Here is a 15,061-nt window from a genome sequence, read left to right on the forward strand (position 1 = left end):
ACCACGAAATGAGATGGGACAACTTCTGCAGATTGGCGATGGATGAAGAAGATGTCTTAGACCTTCGATTTAGGGCTTACACAAACTCGTGATCGAGGAAGAAGACATCTTATAGCTTCAGGCGAGCCTTGAATGAAATTCCCCGGATTTAGGGCTTGCACGAAATCTCGGACCTTCGGTCCAGGGCTTACACGAACTCACGATCGAGGAAGAAGAAATCTCATATTTTCGATCCGGGGCTCGCACGAAATCACCTAGATTTAGGGCTCACAACTTGGAAATGAAGGAAACGAAGAGAACGAGGAGAACGATTGACAAAAAGCAAGTTTAGGGCAAGAGGTAGAATGACATGATTTTGGATTGGTAGATTTTCTAAAACGACGCTATTTCGTACATGTGGAACGTGGGATTTAAATTATTTGACACGTAAGAGAGAGAAATGATCCAACTAAGTCACATTAGCATTTTCCGTTAGCCTAATTAAACGGGATTAACAGAGAGGCTTGTTATGCCAACTTGACAAGTTTTAGGACTTGATTGTACGTTTTGAAAGTTTTAGGATTCAATTGCACTTTGGTGATAAGTTTTAGGACTTCCGGTGCACTTATCCCTATTTTTAATATGAAAACTAGCCAGAATTTGTACTTCTAGCAATTTCTGGTAGCTCTCCCCTAAGATTAAAGTGTTTGAAAGACACACCGGTTAGTAGTATACGACGATTCAAGATCACATATTGAAACACTCAGTCCACAGTGCACATTCCATTCTCAGCTCGGATTCATTCGAGAACATTGAAGCCTATCTGAAGACAAAATTCTCATTGGGCTAGAGAGTAAAATTGAAAATGCAGATTTGATCGCTAATCCCTCAAGGAATGCTCAAGACTAAGACATGATGCTAAAAACACACTGCATAATTTCATCATAACCCTCATCTCATGTGGCTTTCTTTGCGTGGGAATTTTAACGAACACCTTTGTTGCATTCTAATTGTTCAACTGATGTTAATGAACAATGTACTTAAAGACCACGAACCAAACAAATTACTCTCATTTGAAGAAAAATGATGGTTTTATCCAATCATGCAAATGCCCAAAAGTACACGGACAGATCTCCAACGAACAATCAAACACATCCAATTTTCCTTCTTCGCACCTAGTTCAAACCAGTTTGCTTCCTGATTCTATACGGGAACCGACCTTGTACCTTGCGATCAGCAAGCAAAGCTAGAAGAATATGGAGTGGCAGCTGGGAAAATCTAGTTGGTCACATATAAACCCCAAACCGTTCACGATTAGCCTCAATCCGAGGCCGCTGTGCCAGGCACCAATTGGATTGCACATCTATAGATCATACAGAATCCTCATGTTATAACTCAAAAACGTTGGTCAAAGAATGTCCCGCCAGAATTGAGCTATCTCACCGGCCGTGGAGAGAATTCAAAGCATAAGTTAGCATACTGGTCATTTGTACTTGCATGGTGTTTACATTCATCTCTAAGTGGACAAGCATTGCAGTTTTTGGTTGTGTTTTTGTGCAGAAAATGTGTGCAATTATTTCAACATCAGTATCCATCAAACTCATGTGCTCATGTCTGATAGGGGAATGAGATAGAAATCTCATTGTCCTCGTTCTCCATGACATGATTAACCTTTCATAAGGTGAGCATCCGATAATGCCGCTCATAACAGCATTGCAGATCGACACGTTGGCCATATTGACTCGTTTAACCCGTTTTGACTTATTTTTATGCTATACAAATCTAATGACCTATACTCGACTCGACCCTTACCCAACCAACCTATATTGTTAAAATACTTCAATATTAAAATTCAATTTAGAGAAAATTATTTCTTATATATATATATCTAAAAAATTTTCTTTTTATAGTTTTCTTAGATAACTTATTTATGACATGTTTAAAACTCATTTATGACCCATTAAGTGTTTAACTAACTTATTTATGACTCACTTTTAAAACTTAATGAACCCATTTATAACCCAACATCATAAAATATTGATCAAATATGGGTTCTACACCCATTTTTGCCACATCTAGTTCTAGGGCTTGTTGTAGTTGAAGCATGTCTAAACCACAAGGCATTGCCTAATCTATCTTATAAAGAAGCAGAGTTATGCACTTCCAATGTCCGATGGCCAAGATGGCGGAGCCATGACCAAATGTACTTCTGTTTGTTGCTTACTGCAGGGTATCTGATAAGGGAAAAAGGTCAGAAACTCAACAAGAGAAAAAATTAGAGAAATTGTTTGAGTGACTGTTGTTATGCTTTTTCAAGACATGTAGTTGGAACGTTGCCAGCATTGGTTGAAGGGCGACCCGTCAAAGGCAAACCACTACGCGGCCGCATTTCCGTCAACCTTTTGAGATGACAAAGTTGAGAAAGCTCAAGGAAGGATTGGATGCATCGACACAGAAATAAGCTGCTGCATTCTTACTGGAAAGGCAAATTGCTTGAGGCTCAAAAGACGTACGCATTCCACGCTTTTCAGTCCCAGCCCTTCTATTCTCAGCAGAAACTGTCTCATAACGAATTTCAGAATCAGTGACTTCTAAATTCAATAGTAAGTTCATGTCAAATTTCACAATAACATCCTCTTGCTCACTGATGCCAACACGGACAAAATTAGAAAACAATGTCCACTCAATCATACTTTACTAGTTTTAGCGGGACGCTCTTTAGCCATTCAAGGTTGAAACTCCCATGATCTTTGCAACAACTGGCTGGCCTTCTCCACCATCGCCAGCCCATTCCAGCGATGGTGGGGCTGCGGCGAGAGCCTACAGTCCCACTCACCGTTGTGCATCTTCCATCTCCTTTGTTTTTTTTTTTTAGTTTATTTCTTGTCTAATTTAATAATATTGGAATAGAAAAATTATATTTGGACCAAAATGAAGTCGTTTTACTCTTATCTTTCATGTTTTAGCCATGTCAGCGTCATATGTGATAGAGAAAATAATATAAAAAAAGCCGTGTCAGTATTTTTCACTAGTCAAATTGAACAGAAATAACGGAAAGACTCGATTGTACCAATTTGACAGTTTTAGGCTCGATTGTGGTTTTTTTTATAAATTTTAGGACTCAACTAGACTTTCATGACAAATTTGAGGACTTTCAGTGCACTTATCCCTATACTTTATTAGTGATGTCAAGGTTTGGCCTAGTTATAGACTCAATTTATCGTGTTTAGAGAGTTTTGTAAAAGAAGATTCCTAATGGTAGGCTTGTGAGGGAAACAAGATGATTAATGTGTTTGGTTTAATCAGCGTAAGTGGTGTTAGAGAGAAACAACTGTCCTAACCTAACCACCATGTGGGGGGAGAGAGAGAGAGAGAGAGAGAGAGAGAGCCACAAGAACATCAAAAAGGACGGCGACATTGTTGGTTATACGTAAGCTGCCATCGGTTGATTTTTACTTTGAAACACTTAACGAATGACCATGTAAAGTCGAGTTTCAGATCCTAATCACCTCGAAGAACATACTTTTTCTTTCCCTTTTGGAGATCTTTCTTTTCTCTTAGAAATGGCCGGAGATGGGATTATCGTTCGTCGCCGGTTTCTCCATTACGTTTAGTGAAGAACAGACCGCACATCTTCTCATTCTTATAAATGGTACGTAAAATGTCATGCAGGCAATTCGTTCTTCAGTACTCGTATATGTTTCTCTTGATTTTCTGTTTTCCCTTCTTGATGATCATGACCCCTGGTTTTTTTCCCCTCTTGAGTTGTATTGGATGCTGTCAATCATCTGTAGACACGATTTATGTGATTAGCGGGGTTGAAACAAATCATGTATTTGATTCCATGACAATGAAAAGACGTTGAGAATCGTCCTTTCTGTAGCATTGTGGCCATTGCAGTTCTTCGCATTGCAGCCTGCTGTAATAATTTGGACAGGAGAGCGACAAAACAGTCATTTGAACAAGACTAAGAAAAATGGGGTTTTAATCATATTTGCACGTCTATAAAGTATCGTGTTGATATCGTCTACTTTCAAAACGTGCTTTATGATAGAGATGATCGGTCCGAAGGTAGTTAGGTTCCACAACCCGTAACCTATCATGTCAAAGTCAGTTTCTTGCTTTTGGAATTGGGGCCGAACCAACCGACCGAATTGGCCAGCTCCATGTAGATTCCAAGCGTCGATCCATCAACCGGCATGGCTGCAGAATTTTTAGGTGGACGAGTGGGACATGTTGATAGAACTTGTAGGTGTTTTTTTCATTTTCGTCTAAAGAACTTGTAGGTGTTTGCTTAGTTATAATACTAAACATTTAATCGGTATCGATGTATTGACTACATTTCAAGATTAACACACTTAAATGGTACATATAATTCATCTAAATCCACTTAGATACAAATGATAGAGACCTTAAAAAATTAGATAACTAGGTACATCGATCAATCTTTTCAAAACAAACTTTGAGAATCGTGACATGAAATATAATAGGATTTTACTTATTAGCTGTTATTTTGACATGTCTAGCTCCTTTTTAAACCTCATAAACTTTTTTTCTCTCATTCAATAACATACAAAAAGAACTTGGACATTTTCCTAAGTATCTAGTCCTTATAGTTTGTCATTGTTGCAGGGCACAAACAAGAACATCGTTGTAGGTTCCCATGTCTGGGTTGAAGATCCAACTCTGGCTTGGGTAGATGGTGAGGTCTTGGATATCAAGGGGGAAGATGCTGAAATCCAAACATCAGCAGGCAAAGGGGTAAATAGCTCTTCCCTTTAAAACACAACCTTTATAAGCACAAATAAATTTTTTGGCTCCGTTTATTTCGCTAAAGATGAATGATTTACCAGAATATATTATTTGAAAAGATCACATATATTGCTCACAAAATCAATGAAGGAAAAATATCATATCGTTCATGAAAATATTCAAACATAGGTTGTTATAGATAATAATATAAACAATCATTTTTTTTTAAATGTTCATCAAATCATGTATTTTTTGCGAAATAGACGCACTATTCAAATAAATTTAATCTTTCTCTTATTATAAATTCACTTCACCCCCCCTGACATTGGCCAGGTCGTCGCCAACTTATCGAAACTACATGCGAAAGACATGGACGTCCCTGAAGATGGAGTCGACGACATGACCAAACTATCGTACTTCCACGAACCAGGAGTATTGCATAACTTAGCCAGTCGATTTGCCTTAAACAAAGTCTACGTAAATTCTCTAATTTCGAAACTTATGTCTCCACATCTTCAATAAAATTTCAATTTTTAGTGAAAGGAGTTAAATTAATTTAAATGCAGCTGTGGAAGGACTCTATTATAATTTAGTGACAAAAATCATGGCAGACTTACACCGGAAACATCCTCATCGCCATCAACCCCTTCCAAAGCCTCGACGATTTGTACGACGCCGCCGCCATGGAGAAGTACAAAGGCAGGCTGTTGGGAGACATGAGCCCTCACGTGTTCGCCATCGCCGATGCTTCGTACAGGTTATTATCGTTCAACTCAGCTTAAGTTACTCCTATTTTCCTGAGCAAAATACGACGCCGTTTTACGGCTTGTTTTGAGCTGTTGAAATGGAACAGGGGGATGATCGACGAGAGAAAGAACATCTCGATACTCGTGAGCGGCGAGAGCGGGGCCGGCAAGACGGAGACCACCAAGATGATCATGCGTTATCTTGCGTTTCTTGGAGGACATACTTTTGTGGAAGGACGCCGGACGGTCGAACAGCAAATACTAGAAGTAAGTTAGGTACTTATTCTCGCTTTTCTTAAGTTATTAAGAGAATCACGCGGGCGCACGCATATATATATCTGTATATAATAAGAAAAAAATGAATAGCAAAATACTTAGAGAAAAAGCGAGAAAGAAAATGATATTAGTATTCAACATAAAAGTTTAATCGGGTGGAAATAAAATTGCCATTATCTTTATTCCTTTGATATATTAAATAGGTCATTAAGAAAAACTCTTATGCTCACGTAAAGTTTTGAATTTGTTGCAGTCTAACCCAGTGCTTGAAGCTTTTGGCAATGCGAAGACCGTAAGAAACAATAATTCCAGGTATTTCCATTTATGAGACTCTCTCTAGTCAATTACTTCACAGCTATCTTATTGCACGTTATAATTGTGCCAAAAATGTCTATGCATATTCATTCGACAAATCGATGGATCTTTACGCTAATCTTTTTGTTTTGGAAAAATAATATCGCAGTCGCTTCGGGAAGTTCGTCGAAATCCAATTCGACAACCGCGGAAGAATCTCCGGGGCGGCGATACGAACGTATCTCCTAGAGAGATCTCGTGTCTGTCAGATTTCGGATTCGGAACGTAATTACCATAGCTTTTACCATCTGTGCGCGGCCCCGCAAGAGGTTTCCCCTTCTTACTTTATTAAATGGAGTATGAACATGTTTATAAGTAAAATTAGATGATTTCAAATATTTTTTTCCTAAATTCTCAATAATTTATCTCGTATTATATTAATATAGGAAATCGAGAAATACAAGTTGGGAAATCCCGAGTCGTTTCACTATCTCAACCAATCCAATTGTTACCAATTGGAGGGGGTGAATGATGCAGAGGAGTACCTTGCTATAAGGAGAGCTATGAATGTAGTGGGAATAAGTGAGGATGAACAGGTTTAACATATATTTTTTTGCATTTAATTTAACTGATCATATTATAAGTAAATTAAATGATTTGAAATATTTAATTTGCCGTTTTTTCCATAGAATTCAATATTTCGCGTCGTGGCGGCGATTCTACATCTCGGAAATATCAACTTTTCGAGGGGTGAAGAGTCGGACTCCTCGGTGGTGACGGATGAAAATTCCAAATTTCATCTCGCAATGACTGCCCAACTTCTTAAGTAATAAATAAATTATCTTGTTCTTATTTTTATTTTATTTTATTTTATTTTTGCCCTTTCCTTTTTTATGAGACTCCATTTATAGGTTCTTATGGTAAATTAATATTATTAGGTGCGATATTCATGTATTAGAAGATGCTTTGTGCAAGCGTTTAATGGTCACTCCTGAAGAAATAATCCAGAGAAGCCTCGACCCCCTTGGTGCAGCAGTTAGCAGAGATAGCTTAGCCAAAACTATATACTCACGCCTATTTGATTGGTGAGATTCTAGCTCATCTTTAATTAGCTTATTAAAGAACGTATGTTTGTTTTAATTATTGTTTGCTTATGGTGGTTTGATCATATTTGTTTGTGTGAGATTTTTAGGTTGGTTAACAAGATAAATGTCGCCATCGGACAAGATCCCGATTCGAAGTACCTCATAGGAGTTCTCGACATTTATGGGTTTGAAAGCTTCCAATCTAATAGGTAAGGATTTGGGATTTAAGTAAGAGTAAATGATCTTTTAAAGTTTTTACCCATAATTCAATTATTGTTATTTCGTACGTTTTCTAATCTGTGTCTTATCCTGTACAGCTTTGAGCAATTTTGCATAAATTACACAAATGAAAAGCTACAACAACATTTCAATCAGGTATCAAGTCAACCATACTTTACCTACTTAATCTCAAGGGTAAATTCTCTGTGAAAACCCTACAGTTTGAGGTTTTTCATCCATTGACCCATTCTACTTTCGAACTTCGAAAAATTACTCCCAACATTTTGATTGTTGGTGAGATTAGTCATCTAACTTCCGATCAACATGGTAATGCATTTACCATTGAAGATACCATAGGGACATCAGTCAAAATCTCAAAGTCTAGGGGTCCACAGACAATTTACCCTAATTTTTCAGTTATCTATTAGCTTGTGACTTAACTACAGTGATTATCATTCAGCACGTTTTCAAAATGGAGCAAGACGAATACAAGAAGGAAGATATAGATTGGAGCTACGTGGAATTTGTTGATAATCAAGACATCTTGGATCTAATTGAAAAGGTATGCTACTGGGAATTTTTAAAATGGATGTAGCATTTTAAGTCAATTGTGAGTTAATTGTGTTATTTGTATATTCCCATCATGAAGATTGAACATATCGTTCCACAAGTTTTTTTTTCAATAAATGTATAGGAATTTCTGTTAGCTAAGTATGATTTCGAAACAAATTTAGACAATCAATTATATGCTTTTGATATTATAGAAAACTAAATAATATACTATACTGCAAAAGCACTCATGGGTGCCACATTGACATCACACATATGAAAAAAACATTAATATGATTCACTTATGGGTCGAAATGTTTCTCCATTATCTCGAGTTTATTAAGGTTTACAAACTTTTTGTCAAGTTCACACCTTGCAATCTGTTTGATTATGCAGAAACCAGGCGGAATCATCGCGTTGCTTGACGAAGCCTGGTACATCCGATTTCTTCACGTTTTATATTGGTTGTGTACTTCATTTGATCATTCTACTGATCACCATTTGAATTTTCAGTATGTTTCCAAGATCAACCAGTGAAACATTCACCGAAAAGCTTTATCAATCATACAAGTCCCACAGGCATTTTATCAAGCCAAAGTTATCGCGTGCGGACTTCACGGTTATTCACTATGCCGGAGAGGTAAGCTTAGAGATACTATCGCCATTATTTATAGTTAATATTACTTACTACTAAACTTGGTTTTATACTTTGACAAAAAAAAAAAAACCAACTTGGTTTTCTATTGAATTTGATGAGCTCTTTTTCCAGGTTCAATACCAATCTGACCAGTTTCTAGATAAGAATAAAGACTATGTTGTTCCAGAACATCAAGACTTGTTGAGTACCTCCAAGTGCTCTTTCGTAGCAAGCCTTTTCCCACCACTTTCGGAAGACTTGGCAAAGTCAGCAAAATTTTCATCTCTTAGCTCTAGGTTCAAGGTATGACTCTTCCTTTTGTTTTCTTTTTTTTTTTCATAAAAATAAAAAATACGTAATTAGAATGTTATGAAGTCCATAGTCAAATGAAAGCAAAGGTCCCAAAAGTATTAATTTGTATTTTTGAGAACTTGAACTATACACATAGCTCTTAACCTTACCTTGAGGAAGTCTTGGCTTAGATTGAGAAAACATATTTTGCATTTAAGTGGTAAAGCCATTCGTAGAATTGCAAAAAAAAAAAAAATGACTCTTTTTGCCCAAGTATGACTTGGAGCGATGAGGTGATGTATACCTATATGAACTGAAGTAATTTTTGCTGTAATAGTCATTGCTAGAGAATTAGGTTAGGAAGAACATTGTTGGGGAATGACTGATTTTCCTTTCTATAAAAGATGAAGCCTTTATTCAAAAGCCAACTTTCAGAAGAACATTAGTAGAATAAAACCTTTCGTTAGACCAAAGGACGACGCCTTTGTATCCATCAAAAAGTTGTCCTTCTCAGCATAGCACTAAGCTCATCACATTCGCTTTTTATTTTTATTTTCGTAAGAGCTATTCAAAAGGGCACATCTTCTTGATTGTTTTGTAGAATTTGTTGGAATTGTGGAAGTTGTTACACATCCTAGGTTGCAGTAAAAATACTAAATTCATGCTTATCACTTTCTTTCAGGACTTGTGTCTCTACTATTTGTTTTTTAAAAAAAATGGCACTGTTTATTGGCAAAGTTTATTTAAGATATTTTCTAAGTAATTAGCTCTCTCTCTCTCTCACACACACACGCGCGCGCGCGCATGCACACAAAAATTTTCTCCAAACTAAACTATTCATTTAGCGCAGGTGAGGATAAATGTGTAAGCTAGCTACTTTTAAAAAAAGAAAATACCGTTTCAAACTGAATTTTATAAACACAATAAAGCCCATCATTGACTTTGTATGTTCAATACTTTTGAAAAAAAAAAAAACACTTAGGGATAGAAGTTTAACAACATTAGAAAAATTTGGGAAAGTTATTGATATAGAGATTAGCAATGACAATATTTTGAAACTTTTGGACTCAAAGCATAAATTGAAGCCGACCATGTCAATTTCCTTGAATTGCTTGATTAACCTCGAAAAATACATTATTTATAAGAATTTAGGTGGCCAAAGTATTGAACTTAAATAAATTACTGCAAATTGTATCAATAATTGTTGCTATTTTCCAACATAACATCGTAGTTTTATACAATTCGCTATCATGTTGACAAATAATGGTATGATATCTTGGATATACTGATTGCAGCTACAACTACAACAACTGATGGATACCCTAAATTCTACAGAACCTCATTACATCAGATGCGTGAAGCCAAACAGCAAGCTAAGACCTTTGGTTTTTGAGAATATGAGTGTGATGCAGCAATTACGTTCTGGTGTAAGTTTAATATAGAGCTGCATATTTATTTTTACGTGTCCTATAATCCGCCCTTATGTAGAGTGACCTAATAAGCAAAATGTTATAGGGTGTTCTCGAAGCAATCAGAATCAAATGCGCTGGATACCCAACGCATAAGACCTTTCCCGAATTCATAAAGCGCTTCAGTATACTTGCACCGGAGGTATTAAAGCAAGAGTAAGTCAAATTCTCATGATAATCAACATGTTAATTTTATCTTGTAAAGCTTGATAACTTACCAAATATAAATTCCATTTTCTTACAAGTTCCTTCAATGTAGGTGTGATGAGAGAGATGCTTGTACAATGATGCTTGAAAAATTAGCTCTTCGAGGTTTCAAGGTACAACTGTTATTCAAACTTTCAACATGATTGTTGACTCAAAGTTATTAGCATTGCTTTTGAAGGTTCTGTATGGGAATAAAATTTAGTTTGCATTGAGCAGATTGGGAAGACAAAAGTTTTCTTAAGAGCTGGGCAAATGGCTGAGCTAGATTCATTGCGATTACAAGAGCTTGGTAGGTATGCCCAGATTATTCAACGACAGATGAGAACTCACATTGCTCGCAAACAATACATCTCTTTAAGAAAGCATTCGATCCGCATACAGTCCTTTTGGAGAGGTTGGTATTTTAGGGATATTTATAGTTACATTATGCTAATAGAGGTTGCTAGTTGCTCATAATTTATTACATGAGTTTAAAGAAAATTTAATTAACCTTGTGTTGCTCTATGTTAGTGACAGATGCAATTTTTTTCAGTTAAGCATTATCATATTTCTTGCAGGAAAATTAGCTGGCAAATTGTTTGAACATATGAAAAGGGAGATTGCAGCTACCAAAGTACAAAATGTATATCGTGGATATTCGACTAGAAATAAATATATCAAGATGAAAGTCGTTGCAATTGCCGTGCAAGCTGCTATACGAGCAACATTTGCACGTTGTGAATTCGAACTTAAAAAGCACAACAAAGCAGCAACCACAATTCAGGTAAATATTTCAAATACCATATGCTATACTCTTAACTGTTGTTGAATCATATCATTTTTTTCTTTCTCCAGTGCAACTGGCGGCGTCATAGAGATCAATCGCATTATAGGCAACTGAAAAAAGCATCAATTCTTCTACAAGGGAAACGAAGGAAAAACGTGACCAGAATAGAGCATGAAAAGAAAGAGATGGTACTGCTCTTCTATCATTTTTCTAATTAACATCATATCATATTGTTCATAACAGTTCTCTAAGTCATTGATGTTCTCAGTTCCTATATATCTCAAAGTATGGCGTGCATCTTTTTCATTCGTGCATATCTTGTGTGTTAGCTGAGTTACCAGATGAGAAGAGTAACAAATGAAGAAGATGAAGAAAATGAAAAAGAAAAGCTCGAGAAGCAAGTGGAGGAACTCACATTATCATTGCAAATGGAGAAAATGGCTCGGGTAAATGTGGCCATAATCACTTGTGTTCTATCTTTCATATTTACTTACACACATAACTTTGATGTAGCTCCAATAGTATTAAATTTGCATGAAATGTTTGATTCTAATCTATGTTTTGCAAATGACATATGCAGACTAAATTAGAAGAAGAAAAGGCTCAAGACATAGAAAGATTGCACCATTCTTTAAATACCATGAGAGCGAAAGTTGATGAAGCAACTGCTTTACTGTACAATGAACGAGAAATTGCACAAAATATAATTGAAGATGCTCGTCAACTGATGACCCCCGTTAGGGATTCCGTTCAGGATGCCGAAAAAATTCAGTCTCTCAACTCAGAAGTGGAAAATCTCAAGGTACTTATATATTTTATATCAACTACTAACTTGTATTTTTCATGAAGTTCCTGAATTTGTAAGGGTGTGGAACTTATTATCATCTTAATCTACGTGAGTGCAAATGCTACTGGTAAACTTAATTCACTCTACCACACACACACACACTCTCTCTCTCTCTGTTAGAGTTCTTAAATTGTTATGTTGTAACCTTTGTTATGTTCAGGTCTTGCTGCGGAAAGAAAGAGAATCAAGTGAGGAACAAAAGAAAAAGTTGTTAGAAACTCAAAGAAGGGTTGACCAATTACAAGAACACTTGAATAGGTACGTAACACTTGTGCATACGATCTCAAAACGACATTGATTTTGAAGTCAAACTTCAATGCTCTTGAAGAGGAAAATCAAGATTTTTTCTCTCTGCATCTCTTCGTATGGAATGGATATTGTAAACCCTTGTGTTTTGATGACTATGTCCCATCTTAGGATGTGCTAAATGCATAAACCTTGAAGATATTTAAGTGGATATATATCATTCTGTAAAATTTAGAAGGTATGTAGAACATATTTATTGAAGAATATTAGGTATTACAGTAGAAGACCCGAAACCCTTTTATACTCTAAATTTGCTAATAGAACAAAGTGTTTTATACCCTCGGGTGATCTACTCATGCTATATCTGATTTAGTGTGCCTCAGGATGACGTCGAGTGTCTCAGATCAAGTCTCGGAGTTGAAATCCTTCTTGTGCTCATCGAGCTCGACTCACACTTCTACAACTAGAGATCACCAAGACGATGCTGCTATCGAACTTATGGAGACTTCGTCGAGCGATTCGGACTTCACTTTTCCAGCTCCAGTCTCGACTTCAGATTCCTTCCAATTCACCGATGGACTCCAGTTGATGGTTCAGGATATATCGACTGGCGAAAATCTGGGTTAGTTTCGACATCTTAATTTATCAAACCCTAAGTCAAGAGAGCGACTGTATTTAGAATCCCTTAGCTTATAACTCGATGTGTTCATCTGTGCAGGAGTTGAAAAGTCAGAGACTGAAAAGGAACGTGCATTTGATGATTTCTTTTGACGAAAACTAATGAGGGTTGATGATAAGTGTGACAGTCATTTTTTTTTTTTTTCTTTTTTGAGATACATGTTGTTGATCTTAAGTAGCTAGGTTAAGTAGAGTGAGAGTTAGATTCTTTGTATTATTTCCATGAAATTCCGTTTGTGTATATTGTACCGCTCTAGTTCGGTGCGAAAATGCTAGAAAAACTCATTAATGCATGTTCATACGAAACCCCATCGTTGTTTGTATCATGGGGCGTTATTGCAAAATTATAGTGCTTTCTTATTATATTATGAACTTCTCATTGGGACTACAATAATGATGTGTCCAGACAGTAATACTTTCACATGTTGGAGCAATTAGGAAGTTATATCCAAAGCATGTCTGATAAATTTGCAGACTGGTTTGATAAGAATAAAATACATTCGGAAATTAACTGGGTATCCAAATCAAAAGTGATAAAGGGATTGTTCAAAAGAAATTACACAGATCGTGTGTCCTAAGAGATTTTGTAGCTCATACCGAAGAAATTGCTAATGAATGCATGTGTTGTGGATTAATTTAAGGTAGGCTTCCGGGTGAAGGTAAAAAATGAAAGCAGTTTCCATCAAATTCTTCATTTTATCCGTAAGTGGGAATAAGGGCCACGTAAAGAAGAAACGGTCACACGCATGTCTACATGTGGAATTTGCAGATTGACCTGTCATCCTTTATAAAATTAAAGGACAAGACCTTTAACAAGATAAATCACTTCACTAAACTTTATTAACTTAATAAAACGGCCATTAACATAAAAAAGCTATGCTAGCAGAACGGTAGTCGTCTTTTCTCTTCCGTTCAAATTTGGCCTACTAACATCGTCGCTCTCCACTGATATTCTCTACCGTCTGTGTAGCTCCTCCATACCGTCTGTGTAATTATGGATCACCCACACATAAACCCTATGTTGCGGTACATGGGTTCTTGTGGTAGTCCACCCATGCACGCAACCAAACCCTCTGCAGTTTTTGAAACGTGGAGAAATCACGTCTTTTGAAAGACGTACGTAACTCCCTTTTCTCCCTCCCTTCTGTCAGTCAGAAAACACAGAGAACGGTGAATAAGAAAAGACGCTCGCCCTCTCTACTGTTGAACTGTGATTGAAGCAAAAGACTCTCAAGACAGCAAGGCGACATATAATCTATGGCTATCACAGTATGTTCTTCGTGTGATGTATCGTTCGATCGGTGATATGAGTTAAGTTTGGGCATGTGCTTCCGCACATTACTTTGTTAGAATAAAGGATTAAGTATCCTTCATTGGTATCAGAGTCATATCAACTTTCTTTCCTGACTGAATGTACATTGTTTGAGTCGATTATGCCATGTATGCCATTGTTCTTGGATGTGTTTTTTGTTTTTCAGTATGAACACGTATGCACAGTATGCTTTATGACTTCTTACAGAAAATTGATTCAGTAAAAATGAAATGTGAATACATTGTTGGAATCTACACGTCGATACGAGTTTGGGAAATGGTCACTCGTTACCGGAGGAGCTTGGACAACGCCGCAAACACTGTACGCTTGGTGACGAGGCGAGGTCCCTAGAGGGCCATGATGAAACATTGCTTTTTCGTGACATTTGGTTCAACGAAAATAACTTTTGAGTATACCATTGCGATCGTCTCAGCCATGTAAGAATTTGGAGTGGTCAACCGTCACCAAAGATAGCGGGAGGAGACCACACGCGCTGGAGGCAATGTCTACGCGTGGGCCTCATGCGCCCACATGCGGCGCACGACGGACCGTCTAGGATTATGGTGCTAATGTGGCGCCATGTAGCTGCAGACATCGTTGCCTACATGGCAGGCTACGTGGCTTATAACGTGGCAGCCCGACCCAACCCGATCCTTGACCCGAACCGAAAAATAGTAACCCATTCACCAAAAAAAAAGAGAAAAAAAA

At 37.0% G+C, this 15,061-nt stretch overlaps 1 protein-coding gene across 2 annotated transcripts; it reads left to right on the forward strand.

Moving 5' to 3' along the window:
* The first annotated feature begins 3,465 nt into the window (after positions 1-3,465).
* Positions 3,466-13,285, forward strand: LOC115726040 (myosin-11). Of its 2 annotated transcripts, XM_048281377.1 has the most exons (27): positions 3,466-3,631; positions 4,612-4,740; positions 5,065-5,208; positions 5,343-5,488; positions 5,585-5,744; positions 6,007-6,065; positions 6,217-6,376; positions 6,494-6,643; positions 6,737-6,873; positions 6,986-7,132; positions 7,240-7,341; positions 7,450-7,507; positions 7,812-7,913; positions 8,297-8,334; positions 8,414-8,540; positions 8,670-8,840; positions 10,124-10,255; positions 10,344-10,453; positions 10,557-10,617; positions 10,721-10,898; positions 11,062-11,267; positions 11,339-11,458; positions 11,600-11,716; positions 11,851-12,072; positions 12,278-12,375; positions 12,747-12,985; positions 13,082-13,285. In XM_048281377.1, the coding sequence occupies exons 1-27, from the start codon at positions 3,629-3,631 to the stop codon at positions 13,132-13,134; spliced, it is 3,369 nt and encodes a 1,122-aa protein (XP_048137334.1). In that variant the 5' UTR covers positions 3,466-3,628; the 3' UTR covers positions 13,135-13,285. The 2 variants fall into 2 exon arrangements, with proteins under 2 accessions (XP_048137334.1, XP_048137335.1); XM_048281378.1 differs by lacking the exon at positions 13,082-13,285 and having other exon boundaries at positions 12,737-12,949.
* Positions 13,286-15,061: the final 1,776 nt, after the last annotated feature.

This window comes from Rhodamnia argentea, chromosome 6 (assembly GCF_020921035.1).
Source record: "Rhodamnia argentea isolate NSW1041297 chromosome 6, ASM2092103v1, whole genome shotgun sequence".
Classification (NCBI taxonomy): Eukaryota; Viridiplantae; Streptophyta; class Magnoliopsida; order Myrtales; family Myrtaceae; genus Rhodamnia; species Rhodamnia argentea.